General features: G+C 37.0%; 1 protein-coding gene across 2 annotated transcripts in view; it reads left to right on the forward strand.

Moving 5' to 3' along the window:
• Nucleotides 1-17,018, forward strand: part of LOC136877635 (integral membrane protein 2C) — a 113,939-nt gene extending 96,921 nt beyond the window's left edge. For both annotated transcript variants that reach the window (XM_067151825.2, XM_067151826.2), the window contains exons 6-7: nt 6,440-6,586; nt 15,294-17,018. In XM_067151825.2, the coding sequence (XP_067007926.1) occupies nt 6,440-6,586; nt 15,294-15,427 (281 nt within the window). In that variant the 3' untranslated portion in view covers nt 15,428-17,018. The remainder of the gene's footprint in view (nt 1-6,439; nt 6,587-15,293) is intronic.
• Nucleotides 17,019-17,601: the final 583 nt, after the last annotated feature.

Here is a 17,601-nt window from a genome sequence, read left to right on the forward strand (position 1 = left end):
GCAATTTTCCTTTTAAGTACCCAGTAACATTACTACAGGCAAGAACAGTAAATCGTTCCTTAATACGCTTGTAGCCAGGTGCAGACGTCTCGGCTTGGGCTGCGAGAGTTTTTGATGGCAGCATCTTGAAATTTCGCCAAGTCTCATCACAATTAAAAATCTGATAACCGCTTAATCCTTCAGCAAGTATTATTACTTGACATTCCTTTTTAAATTTCACAACCTCATCGGATTTATCTGACAGTTTTTCTCCACAGATATTAAGTTGCCTAATGCCGTACCGTTTTTTCCACCGATGAAGCCACCCAGCAGTGGCAGTAAATTTAGGGTCCCCTTCATTAAACTCCTTCTGGAAATTCGCCGCCTTTTCTTGCAGAATGGGGCCAGATATTGGCAGGTTCTTTAGTCTCCACCAAAAGTTCAAAATAAAGTCTACCGGTGTCGGATAACACGGAATGTCGGATAAGCGAAGGTCGGTTGAGCGAGACTCTACTGTATCTAGATGTATATTGATCAGAAGATTTCTTTTGTTGCTGAATGCTTGTTTGGCAAGCATTATTCTTCTCCTTATCTCTTTGCTGCAATGGTTATCATTTGTGGTTAGACTGGTGACTTGTTCCACTACTTTGTTAGCAAGCCTGTGATTTTACTCGGGATGTTTACTTAAAACTAATATTTTGTCTTCTTCGCGTTAATGTGTAAGTATAAATCTACTAAATTTGATGAAAATATATTCAGCATCTTGGATAATTCCTTTTCTGAGTCCGCAACCACTGCTATATGATCTGCAAATAGAATACAATGGATTTGTTGTCCATTTATTGTAATTCCTTTTGGAACATTAAAGAGGTACGGTGATAGTGGGCAACCCTGTCGTACTCCATTCCTGGCTGCTTCCTTTGATGTCTACTTTTGTGGTAGTATCAGTCTCCTATCTTTCCAGTCTAATCTGGAAGATTTAATCATTTTGAAGAGTTGGTCCCAATTTACATTATCAAAAGCCTTTTCAGTATCTACAAATGCTATATATGTGTTTCTGTTCATCTCCATTCTAATATTGTTCTTAGAGATTCTCTTGTTCCTATCCCTTCCCTGGTCTGGATCAATTTTGAAATCAAGTTTGTTATTTATCCTGGCTTTTATTATTGACAATAATATTTTGGATGCATGAGAGAGTAGTGTTACGATTCTGAGCATTCTACACCATTTCCTTTCTTTGGTATCGTAACTGTTCAGCTCTTGGTGAAATCTTCAGGAATTACCACTTTCGTAGCATCTGCAGATTACATCATAAAATAGAACTTTCATTTTCTCACCCATATTCTTTAGTAGTTCTCTTGGTATGTTATCTGGACTGCAAACTTTATTGTCACTTATTCTCTCAAGCGCTGATTCAGATTCTCTTCTTGTGATATCAGGGCTTGTGTCATCTATATCATTTTCCAGTTCAGTATACCATGTTTTATTAGATACATTCCCATCATTCAGTTTTTCAAGGTATTCTTTCCACTGCAGGCTGACTTCATCTGCATCTATTAAGATTTTCCCATTTTTATCCTTTATTATAGAAATTTTCACTTTTGGTTTCTGGTTTAAGGCTCTGATGTGTCGATGAGCTGTCAGTTTTTCCTTTGCCAATATCACTTCCAATGTTCTTAATTATCTCGGCCATCTATTCCTCCTTTGCTTTTCTACAAAGGATTGTAACCTGATTTCCGTAAAGGTCAACGATAAATTATCAGAGTGGAAAACAAACACAGGCGTAAGACAAGGTTGCGGTCTTTCCCCCTCTCCTGTTCATAATCTATGTGAATGCTCTCATACGAGAATTTAGAGAAACAAGACATGGTTCCATCCTCATTAACAGAAATCTACAACTGGACACAATATTATTTGCAGATGACTTAGTGCTGGTCGCCACCTCAGAAGACAATTTACAGTGTTCAGTGTATAACCTAAACCTACCTAGAGTTACGAATTTCATTGGGTTGCGTATTGAAGTGGGATTACAGTAATTAATTCAAATTCTTTCAAGGTCCACCTATTCAATACAATGACGTTTTATTGTGATTCAATCACATGTCAAATAGTACTAGTTTCGGCATCTATATGCCATCATCAGCCTTAAATACAAATTAAACAATTATATATATTCCTAAAACAGTGAATGAGTGTCACTCACATAGACAGTATACAACAGCACAAATTCACTTATCCCGGATGTACACAGACTGAACTATATAACGAACAGCCGGAATTTTAACAATTTTATATAACAGCAATCAGTTGTAACATAATTTTAACTCATCTCATGTATCATCAATGTAATATATTTTATTATGTGTTATGTATTTTAGATGTTTTAGGAATAAATATATAATGCGATGAGAGAAGAATAACTACAGCTGAAATGAAATACATGCAGCGAACAGCAGGAGTCACTAAGTGGGAACACAGATGTGCAGACCTATATTAGAATACATCTATGAATACCAGAGAAATTGGCTAGAACAACCTAAAGCAGTCATAAACTACTGCCCCGGTGGGAAGAGATCTCTGTGACGCCCCAGGAAGAGAGACCGTAACAGTTCTTCTGTAGAACTAATACATGAAAGGATGATGATGAACAAGTTCCTCACTTCTTCCTCCTGTACTGGTTTCTCTTTACTATCAGATCCAACATAGTAATCCATGATTTCCTTGTTTCCAAGATTCTTGCTCCCTGCGTTTCATGTGCTATATTTATCAAACCTTATTTAAAATTTTCCCGTTTTGATTCTTCAAGTCTTTCAGCCAATTCATTTGTATTGTGGGTAAAAATCTGTTTATTATTATTGTCCTTTAGTTTGGTCACATCTAGAGGTTTTGTTTTTCGATGCTGGTTCTTTTTCAGTTGGGTATTGCATGTGGCCATGACTAGCCAATGATCACTATCAATCTCTGCTTCAGGGTAGCTATGGATTGTTTTAACTTGAGTGCGATATCTTCTCTTGACAAGGATATAATCATTCTGATAACGAGCAGTGTCACCCAGGGCTTTCCAGATATATCTCCGCCACAATGGTACATACTTACCGTATTTTCTCATGTATTAGACCCCTCTTTTCCCCACTTCTACAGCCAAAAAAGGTAAAGGGGTGTCCAATATGCGATAACCTCACATTTTGTGCAGTGAACACATGACTTCTAGGCTACAAAGAGCTATAAATTGTACATGTAAATATTCTACACTGTTCTCTAAGAAACCTATGAATGTATTTGAGTTATACTGGTTATTTTCGTTGGAAGGCAGTATTTCTAACTGTAAAAAGTCAATTTTTTTTAGTTACTCATATCATGTCATTGGTTTCATCTCATTAATTCCTCTGAGATCGACTTCAGGAAGGGCATACTGTCCAAAAAGCTTGCTACGAAGATTCATCTCGCTTCATACTCGACCCCGTAGAGAAAAGGGATAAGGTTATCATCAAATGATGCAATATTGATACAAAATAACTCAATGGCCAGTCTTTTGTCTCTGTCAGTTGAGCAGTAGCAAAAACCTGATCACTGCTTTCATTTTAATTGTCTTGCACTGCGAACTTCCCTGCCACCGGCGTGTTGTCATTCCAAGTGACCTTATCTACTCCCATCTCGTCAGCCATGCTCTACAATCGAGACTGAGAGCATTCGAGGTCCTGTCTTTTTGAATCTTTTAAAAATATTTTCATTCCTGGCTATAGAGTCCAAACTGTGTGAAGCTATTCCCATATGGTTTCTGGAGATGGTCTCTGATATTCCCAGCTGGTGTATATGTAGCAGAAGCCACTCCCTCTGAATACAGCCGTGTTGAAAACGTGCCAAACCACGAGCTGATAACTAGCATATGTTAAGAGTTGTCTTTCCGAGTGTAATACATAGTGATTGGAAGAATTGTTTTGATAACTGCAGCTGTTGAAAGCCATGCCCGTATTTTTTAGAATATTTCATACCTGTTCATCACATTGAGATTTACCTAAATGAGATCAGACAGGTCGCATTGTTTAGGTTAGGTATGTTATCGCCCGGATAGTGCGAAAAGTTCCATGACGGAAAGAATAAAAATAACAGGAAAGTTTGCCGCATTTATGGATATCTGCAGGTGTGGTTTTAATGCGTTTAATTATCATAATGTTTAATTTCGTACGTTCGTTGTCTCCCATTTTTTATTAACGCATACCCTAGTTTGTTTTGTTTGGCGTCTCCGAAAGTCGTTGAAAGTAAGTGGGGAGATAAAATTATTTGTTAGGTGCGTAGGTGAGTAAACCAATTGTGATTGGATTGTTTTAATTACGTTTTAAACCTACTTCTCTCACAAGATATTAAATGATCACTTTGTTAACCCTTTCTCACGGACTATCTTTGACTCACTGTCTGGCGAAATCTAGAGTAATAATTTGCTTGTCAAGTATAGTTGTGGTGTACCTTCGCTAAATAATTTAATCTGTAAAAACCACTTAAGATATCTCTTTCAAATTTTGTAACAATGGAAAATACACCATAGTTATTCTAGAATGATACAATGAGGTCACCTAATTACACTCAGGACCCCCCCCCTCCCCACTCCCGTTCAGAATGATACATCAAGAAGCATCCAGTATGGTGCATAATGTTAAATTGCTTGTTCATGAAGGCACTCTGAATTGCTGGACCTCATGGGGCTCTTATTTTCTTGGTAATGCAGAGAACGCGGGAATTCACCCTGAATCTCCCAATTTATTTCATTTTGGGATCCGTCGGATGAAGATATTTAGATAGCAAATCATACTTCCTCCCTGACATACAAATTATAACCAAATTTTCACTGAATGAAATTGGAAGATAAATTGACATTGGTTGGAATATTATGTAATTAGGTATACGCTCATAGTTCGAAACAGAATTAACTGGAGAATTAAAACTCATAATTATGTTTTGTACAAGTAGGCCTAATATTTTAAAAGGGGACGGTACCTGAATGAACATTTCCTGTCCTGTGCCGTATTTAGATTTCCCTCAGATTCATATCCTGTCACAGCTGCTTCCCATACCATTTTTATTATCATATCTACAACTTCAAACTCACTACCATTGCATTTGTCAACATATTGATCTAATTTGTAACAAATATCCTCCGCACTCCACTGGTTATGAGCAGCCATGTTGCTGCAATGTGTTTACATTCTGTCAGCTGTCTGTTCTATCTAAGAAAACATATAAAAGAACACTTTATTTTAGCATTCTGTGCATGCCAGTTATATGTTTAGCAGACAGATGGCAGAGGAAGTCGGTTTGAAAGTAGAGTATGCTTTACTATGCAAGCCGCGGGAGACAGTGTGCGTTTTCAGTATGCTTTACTATGCAACCCGCGGGAAAGAGTTAATGATCTTGCCTTCCTGTATTAATAGACCTAGCAACAACTATGAATATTTCTTAACTCTAAACTAGTTTCCTCATCCGGAGGTGGTGCAGCTCTTTTGTTTTTAGAAGGCCCCGAGTGGAAGGGAGTTGTACCATTTTTACCGCAAATCAACCTTCTTGCCATTCGTAAATCTCTGGCAATACGGTACGGGGAATTGAACTCGGGCTCCCGAGAATGGCAGCTACAGTAATTGTGTCCTCTGAAGGCTCTCTGAATTGCTGGACCTGATGGGGCTCTTATTTTCTTCGTAATGCAGAGAACGCGGGAATTCACCCTGAATCTTCCAATTTATTTCATTTCGGGATCTGTCGGATGAAGATATTTAGATAACAAATCGTACTTCCTATCGGACATACAAATTGTAAATAACCAAGAGGGGTCTGGTACGCGAGGGGGTCTAATACAAAAGTAAATAAGGTATACCCTCATCAAAATCTGTACATCAATATCCTGTATTGCGTATGTAGTTCATAAATCTGACTTAACATTATTGAACTTAGTAAAGTCAGAAAGCAAGCTTGTCTCCAAAACTGCAACGTATGTTACCTCACGTGCAGTGTGTGATAAACCTCATGTTTCAGGTTGCCCCTGCACTTATCATTATTTGTGCCAAGTAGCGAATATTTAAGAATAACTTAAATATTATATTTAAGTGGTCTACCTATTCAATACATAAATAATTTATTAAATCTAGTACATGTTTGTTCCCCTAAGGGACATCATCAGCTAGAGTAAATCACACAATATATCAGATATAAAAATGACATTAATAGGTTGGTAAGACAAGTGGACTGCTTAAATATAATATTTCAGTTATTCCTAAATATTCGCTACTTGGTTTTATAGTCAATACGAGTCTCTGTCAGGTATGAAACTGTTAAAACTTGTTACATTTAATAATTATTGGAGCCTTCGGTTTTTAAAAATATTCATTTAATTCTTTCAATATTTTAAAATTCTCAATCCAACATGAATACCCCACTGGTAATGTGAATATTTATTAATTGTTTTGTTTTTCAGGTTACTACGAAGTTGATACTGAAGTTGTCCGGGAGACAATGCGTGTAGTGACTCCTCCCATTAGCGACATGAAGGCGGTGGGTTATTACATTTCAAGAGACTGCAAGTCTTACCCAACTTACATGTTGGAGAAAGTTGAACAGCCAGGTAAGAATCTTACTCCCTTATTTTAAAAGTTCTAATTTCCGGAGTTGTCAAGTTCTAGTGCAGCCTTACATAGAATTTAAGCCAAACTTTGCTACCTTTGTGCATCATAGGAAGTTTTAAAAATATAACAGTTACTGTGACTGTCTGCTTGAGGGTCAACTTGACATCCAAATGGGGGACTAACGGCTACTACTGGCTATTGTTTCAATGCTGGAGCACTTCCGTAAATACCTTTATGGTCAGCATTTCCATATACACACTGACCATTTGTCGTTGATGTGGCTCCTAAATTTTAAAAATCTGAAGGCAGGAATGTGCCTTCACCGCTGAACACTGACAGGAAAGGAGACGTTGCAACAAAGAAATCCTAAGAAACCCTGTCCAGGAGACTGTGCAAGGTCGAGAAGTGGACGCTGCCACGGTCTCTCCTTCTCTATTTTCACAGAAGTGAACTCGTATGGCACGCACTGTTACTACTACATTCTTTGTTTTAAAAGACAAATTTAAGAACAGGGAGGGTGAAGTAGAGGGTCTCTCTTATAAACCCAGATAGAGCGCACGGTGTTTGCGCTACAGCTCTCTCAGCCCAGCTTTAAGTGTTATGAATGGTCCGTACTGAACTGTGATTACAATTAAAGTAAAGATTAAGAGGAAAATATTTCCACCTTTTCAATACAAAATCGAGTAATTTGGGTTGCATTACGGAAGAAACATTTTTTGGATCTTTTATTTATTTATTTATTTATTTATTTATTTATTTATTTATTTCTTTCTTTCTTTCTTTCTTTCTTTCTTTCTTTCTTTCTTTCTTTCTTTCTTTCTTTCTTTCTTTCTTTAATTCTTTCTTTAATTCTTTATTTATTTATTTATTTATTTATTTATTTATTCCAGAGATATTAATCATTTACAATTAAAACTGCTGACCTGGCCGGGAATCAAAGTACTTTGTACTGTACTTCGCACTTTCGTTCATTCATCGATTAAAGTTAATAATCAAATTTCTATAGGCCTATCCCAATAATATTGCAGCTCAAGTCCCCGGCGTAGTTTTGACAGAAATTATTGTAGACAACCTCTTATTTTTCAGCATTTAAGGATACTTTTATTCTCTGTCCCGCGTAGTAGGGAAAATGATAGTAATCCACGAGCAGTAAAAATCATATAACCACACTTCAGTTGAGAATTGTAGTGTAGATATGGTATATTTAGATAGTACAGTACCTTGCCTACTATATTCCTGCGTATCTTTCATGTGTATCTATTAGAGCATAGTACTAATAAAAATCTGTCTAAGCATTTAGCTTTGTTGGTAATCTTTGAGTTCAGTAGTTCGTGCAAATTTCAAACTTGCAATTTTAATTTCTGTTTGTGCTTAATAGTGACATACGGTACCAGTATTGTAATTAAGATACGTCTGAACGTAGTTTAAAATTATTGTAGTGTACTGTACAGTAGTAGGCCTGTACGAGTAATATCTTATTAGAAATTAGCGTGCTTATTTTATTATTGTAAAATATTTGTGTAGTATAGTAGAGGTATCCGTAGAAACTCTCGTACAAAAATTCTGTTGTTGTAATTAGGATAGGCTTAACTGCAGTATAGAATTGTGTAATTCTTGTGTATTCCTTTCAGTATTCAGTAATAAACAGCAGTTAGGGTATTGTAGGATAAAAATAGAGTAGTATTGTAGTGTAGTAGTATATTAATGACCTTATTGTCGTGTGATCTTTGAGTACTATCCTAGGCAATATTTTCTTTCCGGTCATTTTTTTTTAGCAAAGCAAGTTATTTTCTCTTTTCTTTTCATTTTTTACGTAAAGAATGGCTAAGGAGGGCAGGTGTAGGAACTGTGGATGTGGATAAACACCGAGGGGTATCAGGGGGGAGTTGGAGAGTTTGAGGGAGATAATTAGGACTCTCACAGAAGACAGGAAGGAAGATAAGCCTCCCTCAAACAATGTACAGGTTATAGTAGGTGTAAAAGAGGGAGGGGAAGGAAAGGGAGGAATTGCAGAAGACAAGTGGTCTAATGTTCTAAGGGGAAGGAGATTGCAGGCTAAGGGCTCTATTCAGGATCAGAATTCAGGACAGGTGTCTGTGAGAAATTGGTACGAGTCGCTCCAGGTAGAACAGAGGGAAGATGAGGAACAGGGAATTGTTGCTGAGATGTGTGGAAGTAGGAGGAAGGGGAAATGTAGAGTAGAGGATAGGAAAAGACAAGTGGAACAGGGTCATGGAAGGGAGAAAAGAAAGGAGGAAGTAGCTTCTGCAGCTATCAGGAAAGATACGACTCCAGGAGGGGAGGGGTTCAAATGAGGTGGGTAGGGTTGAGGCTTTGCTGATAGGGGATTACATCATTAGACATGTGGGGAAAGTGCGTGGAGGAAAGGGAACCAGGGTAGAGTGTTATCCAGGAGTTAGGTTGACGCAGATGTTCAGGAAAGTAGAAGAAGAGGAGGAAAGGAAGGAGAAGGTGGTAGTGTTTCACGTTGGTACCAGCAGCGTAAGGCAAGCTGCTATAAGTACCAACATAGTTGGAGATGTGTGGGATCTGGTAAAATCAGCACGGGTGAAGTTTAATGAAGCAGAGATTATCAGTGAAATACTGTGTAGAAGGGATTCTGACTGGAGGGTGTTTGGGGTTTAAATGAGACTATGGGAGTGAGTAAGTGGGAAACTGGGAGTGAAATTTCTAGATCCTAATGGGTGGGTTGGAGATAGAGATCTGCACTCAGATGGCCTTCACTTAAACCGCAGTGGTACATATAAGTTAGGAAATTTGTTTGGAAGGGTAATATGGAGATACATTCAGGGAAATGGAGTTGTCTAGGGAGCGGTGCTAAGGGTACAGAGATCTGGAAGTCAAGTACGGATGACATAAAAATGTTAGTATTGAACTGTAGAAGTATTGTAAAGAAAGGAATGAATTAAGTAATTAATAGATATATACTTAACAGAAGAGGAAAACCTGGGCCTTATTCACACAGAAATTGAGAGATGATACGCAGGGCAACAAGAAATTACTGTACGGTATCTTAAGAAACAAAAAGAGAGATCAAGTAAACACCAGATTTGTGAAGGATGAAGACAGCATAATATTAACAAAGCCAGAAGAAATAAGAAATAGAGTATTTTCAGAAGTTGCTGAACATAAGAACTGATGAGTCATTCGATGGACAACAAGGAAAGGCAATTAGTTGATGAAGATATGGATAAAGAAATTACAATGAATGAAATTGAAATGACAGTAAGAAAGATGAAGAATGGAAAAACTGCTGGAATAGATGACATTTCAGTGGAGATGATAAAGGCAGCTGGAGCTGTAGGCCTGCAGTGGACATGTCAGGTTCTTAGGAAGGTCTGGGAGAATAAGGAGGTCCCTGAGGATTGGCAAAAAGGAATAATCATCCCAATTTTCAAGGAAGTTTTGAAGAACTACAGGGGAATTACTCTAATATCCCATGTTGCTAAGATAATGGAAAAGATACTGGAAAGTAGAATAAGGTTGAGGGTTGAGAATCAGATACAGCAAAATCAGTTTGGTTTCAGAAGTGGAAGGTCAACAATAGAGCCCATTTTCATTATGAGACAAAAATGGAAAAGCAATGGGAGCATGGGAATGATATGGTGATGACATTCATTGACATTGAAGCGTGTTGCAACCTCTTGAACTTGGGGTAATAAAACGCTTCAAGCAAGTATACTATAAGCACCTAGTGCAAACTGCTGTCTGCTTGTTGGGTGCCAAGAAAGAACTGAGCAAGAAAGTCAACTTACTACAGGCGATTCATTTCACAGTAGCAGCTTGGCGGCAGGTATCCCAGCCAACTGTCGTGAACTGTTTCTGTAATAGTGGTAAAATGGATGAATTGTTTTACTTTCAAGATTGACTGTGTATAATATTTTAAAAAGAGAATTTGGTTGGTTTTTTTGTGTGTTTTAAGTGAAAAAAGTTTTTTTTGTATGTATGATTTAAGGGAAAATGTTTATTATTTTAGGGTGTTTATTTTCGGCAATTTATTATGTGTAGATCTTTTTTTTTTTACGTAATGATATTGTCTTTATAACTTTCGGGGCACGTTGTAGTCACACCGGGTTTGGTAGGATGCTTCTAGTATAATTTCCGGTTGCACCCGTATGGAAATTTCTCGAGGCTACGCCCGGTATGTGGTCATCAGTTTTCTCTGGGCCCTTATTGGCCAAAATAAAATCTTTTCCTATTGGCGAATGTAAGAAATGCGGGTGCGCTAATTGGTTACTTCACGATTTCACCACTTCCGGCAGCCAAGCTTGTTCCCTCTGTCTTCTTGTTTTGACCAGCGAAGGTAGAAGTTCTCATTTATTTCTTGTTTCAGGTTTTTAACTTGCAAATGTAGTTTTTAATTTGATTTTCTTTAACCTCCGGAGTTTGCCCAGGATTTCTCCCATTCGCCGATTTTAATTTCACATGACTTAGTCGTCGCAGCTAGTCATACTCATTCTGTTTTAGAGGCATTTCCCTTTTCCTTTTGGCTTGATTAATTGCTTTGTAATTATATAACATTTTCTTTCCCCTTTTCTTTTGTTTCAATTATGTACAAGATGTAAATTTTTAGTTTCCCTCGGGTTGCCTCTAAGTAGTTCCATTTCATCTTAGCATACTTTCGTTCGGGATAAGCTCCTTACTCAGAAGTGTTTTAGAGAAGGTTAAGATTTAATTAGTTTCACCTTTTCTTTCCTTCTTTATGTATTAACATGTAGGTGTGATTTGTGAGCATGTGCTCCTTCTTTTAAACATATTTGGTCAAAATATTTTGAACTCTCCGCCTTGAAGCTTGTACTAATGTGATGGCTCACTCTAAATTTTTGTGTTAACCTTGACTTGAGTCATTGATGGCTCAGATTGTAAGCCAAGATGGAGGTGTTTCAGAGGTGTGTTGAGTCGGAGCTTTTGCACTGTTACAACCAGTATGGAGATCCTCTCACATTCGCATAAAAACAAAGCTAAGAAAATTAAACTCAAATTTCAAATTTTAAATCTGTATTACAATATGAAAGTGAGACTTGGAAAGTGTCCAAAGACATTACCACAAAAGTCGTTGCTTGAGGTATATTATGTGAATATGATGGCCAAAACCATCTCAGACAATTATCTTTTGGAGGCCACAAGTCAGTGCCGTACGGCAACAGTGTGGATAACTTCTGTGGTATTTGTAAATTTCTTATGTGTATGGGGTGCAAGGCTTGGCATAAGAAACAGGAAAATTGCACTCGTTGATCAGTCCTTCGCTTAGTCCCCAAATGCAGGAAGCAAGCATTTCTTTAATGTTCTTCTTGCTTCAAGTTCCTATGTTTTCCCTGTATATACAATAAATATAATCCACAATCTTGTAACACTCATGCTCCTGTAGAATGAAATATACACCGTTACATTATTATGACCATATGCTACAAGTGCCATCTGCCTGAGCTCTGATGTGGGCTGGTGAAGGAGGTACATAATGTTACATGATAATGATGATGCTTGTTGTTTAAAGGAGCCTAACATCTAAGGTTTTCGGCCCCCATAATGTTACAGACAGGCTGGTTGTACCCATTGCATTTTCTGGTGACATGAGTAAGAGAAGTAATTTGACCAAGTTGCGAAAAGGTATGATCATCAGCTTGGGCTGATGGGGGCAGCATTTCAAAGATGGCTATGTTTGTGAACTGTTCACTTGGTAAAGGTGTATTGTGAGTGCACAGATAGCACCGTTGGGAATAACCATAATGGAAACTGCAGAGTTCATGCGTCGTTGATGTCCGAGATGAACGTCAACTACAACGGTGTGTAAAGGCCAACTAATAGGCTACAGTGGAACAGCTCCCTGTTCAAGCGAACCAGAGGCATCCATGTATGTTTCTGCCATAACAGTCAGCAAACCCTTCTGTGAATGGAGTCCGGAGTAGACGGGGGGGTGACCGCATACATGCTAACGCAAGGTGCATCTGTAAACACGACTGGAATTTGTTTGATAGCATGGTGACTGGACTGCGACTGATTGGTGACAGGTAGCCTCTTCCGACAGCTTCATAGAACACCCTGCAACCATTGCTGGACAAATAAAAGGTGGTGGGAGTAGTGTTCTTGTGGTATTCCGTAAGTCCCATCATCAATGTAGAAGGCACTCTTGATCGATGGCGACAGTTGTCTTTTCTTGGGATTATGGGATCTTCCAGTATGATAATACATCTTGCCACATAGCTAGAAGTGTTTGCACCTGGCTAGAAGAACACGAGTTCTTTCCTGGCCCCCAAACAGCCGCAGTCTCAATCCAATTGAATATATTCGCCATCTGTTTCCCCTGTTGTGGGCCATGCAACCTGGCTCCAACCCCTGAAGACCTATCAACTCTGGATCGTAGTTGGTCATAAAGATGTGATTGGTTTATGTATGTAGGATTGCAAATAATATGTTTAACTATCGCAGATGTAAATATCTTGTATAAAGCTGTATTGTAAATTTGTAGTTTCCAGTATGTATTGGTTGTAAAAGAAGTGTCTATAAATTGTTGTTGGATTAATACTGTTTCCATTGTATCAGATTAAAATTAATGTATCGTCTATTTATCGGATGGCTTTAAGTCCTGGGATTATCGGAGGACATGTTCGGGTTGTCTGGTGTAGGTCTTTCTATTTGACGCCCATGGGCGACCGGCATGTCTGGGTGTGGATGTTATGGTCCCATGGCAGGTCATCATGAGAACAGATTGGCTTCACAAACTTTCACCTGATTATTCTTCCACTTTCATGATGGAGGCAATTCCTGGTCTCTGTAGTTATAGTATGGCAGTTACATAAGACTGAGAGGTTGGTGAATATATAATCACTGCCAAAAATACTCCTGAATTTGCTGTCCTATTACAGTTATCAATTTTGCGGTAATGTTGCTCTTTATTGGATACTTTCAGACAAAGCTCCAATTATATTAGCCAGATCAGAAAAACTGTGCCCATCTTCTTCTAATGGAATTGTTCTCATAACTTCTAAACTTTGGAATCTGAAACTTAAGCTTACAAATTGAATAACATTTCATAAAATAGCACAAATCCCAGATAACTAGCTGGCCCTATCATGTTATATAATTTTTTTAAAGTTTATATTTTATTATGAAATTAAACCACTAGGGAAAAGATTATTATTTGTAGAGGGAGAGGTAGGTTGTGCTGTAATACTGATAAAATTGAGCAGAGAAAGATAATCATTTTTATGATTATTTTTTTTTTTTTTTTTGAGCTCAAAGATGCGGGAAATATTCAAAATCAACATAATGTCTTCAAAAATATAATAAGGGGTGAGTTTGATTGAATTTTATATGATATAGCTGTAGGTAAGTGATTTGTGCCAGTCAGTGTAGTTATATACTGTCGCTTAAAAATGGAGACCTTGTACGTTAAAACAGGGGAGTGAAAATCTATAATACTGTGTACTGTAATAAAAGTTCAGCTTTATTAATTTCATGTATGAAAGCGGGATTTTCACACGACAAGCGTTTTGTATTTTCACTCACATTGCGACTAATAGTGCTAATTAGTTCCTCAGAATGAGAGTACCATAATCTGGTACGAGATGGTGGTGTTGGTTTATTTTAAGCAATTCTGCAGGATATTTTGTTATGTAGTCCCCCCCCAAAACAATCCAGAGGCTGTGTATAACTGCAAAGGGTACAGATCTCTGCACATGGTTATGATGGTGTTTAGGGGTTGCAGTAAGGATGTAAAGGATAGGGCATATAAGTCTCCGGTAAGACGCCAACTAGAGTATGGTCCTAGTGTATGGGACCCTCGCCAGGATTACTTGGTTCGAGAACTGGAAAAAATCCAAAGGAAAGCAGCTCGATTTGTTCTGGGTGATTTCCGACAAAAGAGTAGCGTTACAAAAATGTTGCAAGGTTTAGGCTGGGAAGAACTGGGAGAAAGAAGATGAACTGCTCGACTAAGTGGTATGTGATATAGATGTTGGTTCGCTATGGGAATCAACATCTATATCATCTGATGGCCAGGCAGGCATCAATTCTTGAAAATGAAACGCTCTCATAGTGCATTGGCACTGCCGGTGGCTCCAAGTAGCCTACGCAGTGGCCTCCACGGTATTCACTAGCCATGCCTCTTGGTGGATGTGTTATTTACCAACTGATGAGCCCAATTTAGCACACTGGGGCAAACACTGGCAACCAGGAATGAGTCGGCTGGAAAATTTATAATGTCCAATAACGGGCCATCAATATTGGTATTAAGTGGTATGTTCCGAGCTGTCAGCAGAGAGATTGCGTGGAATGACATTAGTAGACGAATAAGTTTGAGTGGTGTCTTTAAAAGTAGGCAAGATAACAATATGAAGATAAAGTTGGAGAACAAACTGGGGCAAATATTAGTTTATAGGAAGGGGAATTAGGGATTGGAGTAACTTACTAAGGGAGATGTTCAATAAATTTCCAATTTCTTTGAAATCATTTACGAAAATGCTAGGAAAACAACAGATAGGGAATCTGCCAGCTGGGTGACTGGCCTAAATGCAGATCAGTATTGATTGAATGAATAAAATGCTACTGTCCTGGTCTCTGTAGTGATAGTATGACAGTTACATAAGTTACAGATATATGGTCTCCATTCCTAGGTGACGATATAACTAAAAGATGTTTAAAAATCTATGTTCTGAAGGATGAAACCTTTGATTTATCTCTTTCTAGCTGTTTACAAAAGAAGTATTCTTGAAGATACAAAGTTTGCAGAATTTGCAGGCAAGAGCATTGTGCAGCTCGACATCATCAACATGAATGAAGTTGCAGAATATGAAGACAAAAATCTTCAAAACTCTGCTTAGTTGTTGTTTCAAAGGATAAATTAATGTGTATAATATGAAAGTATCAAATGGACGTGAATATGTTATAACAACTTGATTTATATATTGTAATTTCCCTTTGTGTGGATAGTAAAGGTTTAGAATGAAAAGACTGATTTCAGTGATATTCAGATATGAAAAATTGTGGAACATTCCTGTGTAATCAAACCATTTGTTACACCATACTTGTAGTTTCAAGTTATACTCAGTTAAGTAGTTATTAGTGGTCAACCTGTACCTGGCCACATTTTGTATAATTAGATCTTTTATAATCTAATGGTATGATGTGCATTCGTATAAGAAGTTTCACCAACATTGGCTAATGTCTGGAATGTGGAATTATCAGTAAACTGATCATATAAAATTATGTAAACACACAAGTGAAAACATAAGGTAAGCAGTCTTTTTAATATTTTATTCAGACAGGATTAAAGTAAAAATGATAGAATTACTGAATTTTTTGTGAATTTTTTTAGTTTGAGATACGAGCATTGCTTTAAGGCACTTTAGCTTCACTTATGCTAAGTGAAAGGCAAAGACTTTTAAAGATTACATTTATTTAATTAATATTCAGGTTGATGATCAATTTTGTTGCTCTTTTATGACAAGATTTGCATGGGTGGGTACAATTGTTCTTCCTCCATTTCAGTCTGTCTTTCCAGGAGCAACAGTACATGGTGAAAGAGATAGTATCAGGTATAACACCCTCAGTGCAAGACCAAATTCCAAACTTTTTTATTTCAACTTTGAAAATATCCTAATAGCCTTAGTATTAAAAAAGAAAAGTCTGAAATTCGAGGTGACCACGAGGATCTGGAATATTCCAACAAGCTTATAAATTAATAGTCTACATTGGTCATGAATAAAGGAAATGAAATATAAATATCAAAAAACAGCAAGGTCTGTAAAATTTTTAAGATCCAGTTTTAAATCGGGGCTCACTGTCTTGTATGCAGTGCTTGTCGTCTACGGTTTTCTCTCTCTCCGATGTTCATTTGCTCCAAGTAATTCATCACACTGATGAGTAATCATTTGTGTTCACACCAGACATCTCCTGCCATTCTTTGCTGATGACAGAGTTGCTCATAAATTTGTTTCAGATCTGTTTTTTTTTAATAGTACAGAAGCTGTGTTTCATTAATTTTGGAAATTTAAGTATAAATTTTATATTAATGTGTGTAATATGAAACTATCAAATGGACGTGAATAAGTCTTCTATGTTATTATTATTGTTTATGATAAATTAAATCGGAAAAACCTTTCTTAAAAAAAGGTAAAACTTTATTTTATTGAACATTTATTCTTGCATTGAATGAAGATTGATATTTGCTCTCCTTCATAATAATGTTAAAGCTTCAGCAGTAGACATAATTTCTAGCTGTCTTCTTGGTTAGTCTAGCTTTATCCATACCTCAGATATTACAGCTGTGGAGTAAATTTAAAAATCTGACTTAGTGAAGGGCTAACTTCAGGTGCGTTGTGTAGATCTTCTTAAGTGTATAATTTATGCTTTGTGTGATTATTTCTTTTTTTAAGTACAGAGTGATTTTTCAATAAATACTTTTTCACTTCAGTTATGCTGAATTTTTTTTTAAAAACTGAAAATATCTGGGGTCCCTTCATACCATTCTGTCTGATAGTTTTCCTCATATTCTGTATCATCTCATTTTCTGCATATTGTTCCATTTGTCTTTCAGCCAGTTCATATCAGTTCTTGTCTGTGGTACCCCTTCTCTTCTTTAACTGACAATATTTTTCCTCCCTGTTGCTGTAGAGAAGGTTGGTTAGTAAGCTGTTGTCTTGTTTAATCATGTAAAGGGCCGATGACCTTAGTTGTGAGGCCCCTTTAAACAACAAGCATCATAATCATCTAAAGAAGATATGCCTTTTGGAATTTAAAACTCTTTTTAAGATATGTAAAAATGGTATGTTCCTTTATTCCTTAATATTAATGATGTTATGAAGTGTTGTAACATCATTGTACTCTGCCATGTAATGAGTTTATGAAATAATAAATTACTCATATATATATATATATATATATATATATATATATATATATATATATATACACACACATACTGACTATGTATGATATTATTCATTTTAAAATTAAAAAGGAGAAATATGACAAATTTAAAAAAAAATTCACTTCC

The sequence above is a fragment of the Anabrus simplex genome, chromosome 7, assembly GCF_040414725.1.
Source record: "Anabrus simplex isolate iqAnaSimp1 chromosome 7, ASM4041472v1, whole genome shotgun sequence".
NCBI classification, from domain to species: Eukaryota; Metazoa; Arthropoda; class Insecta; order Orthoptera; family Tettigoniidae; genus Anabrus; species Anabrus simplex.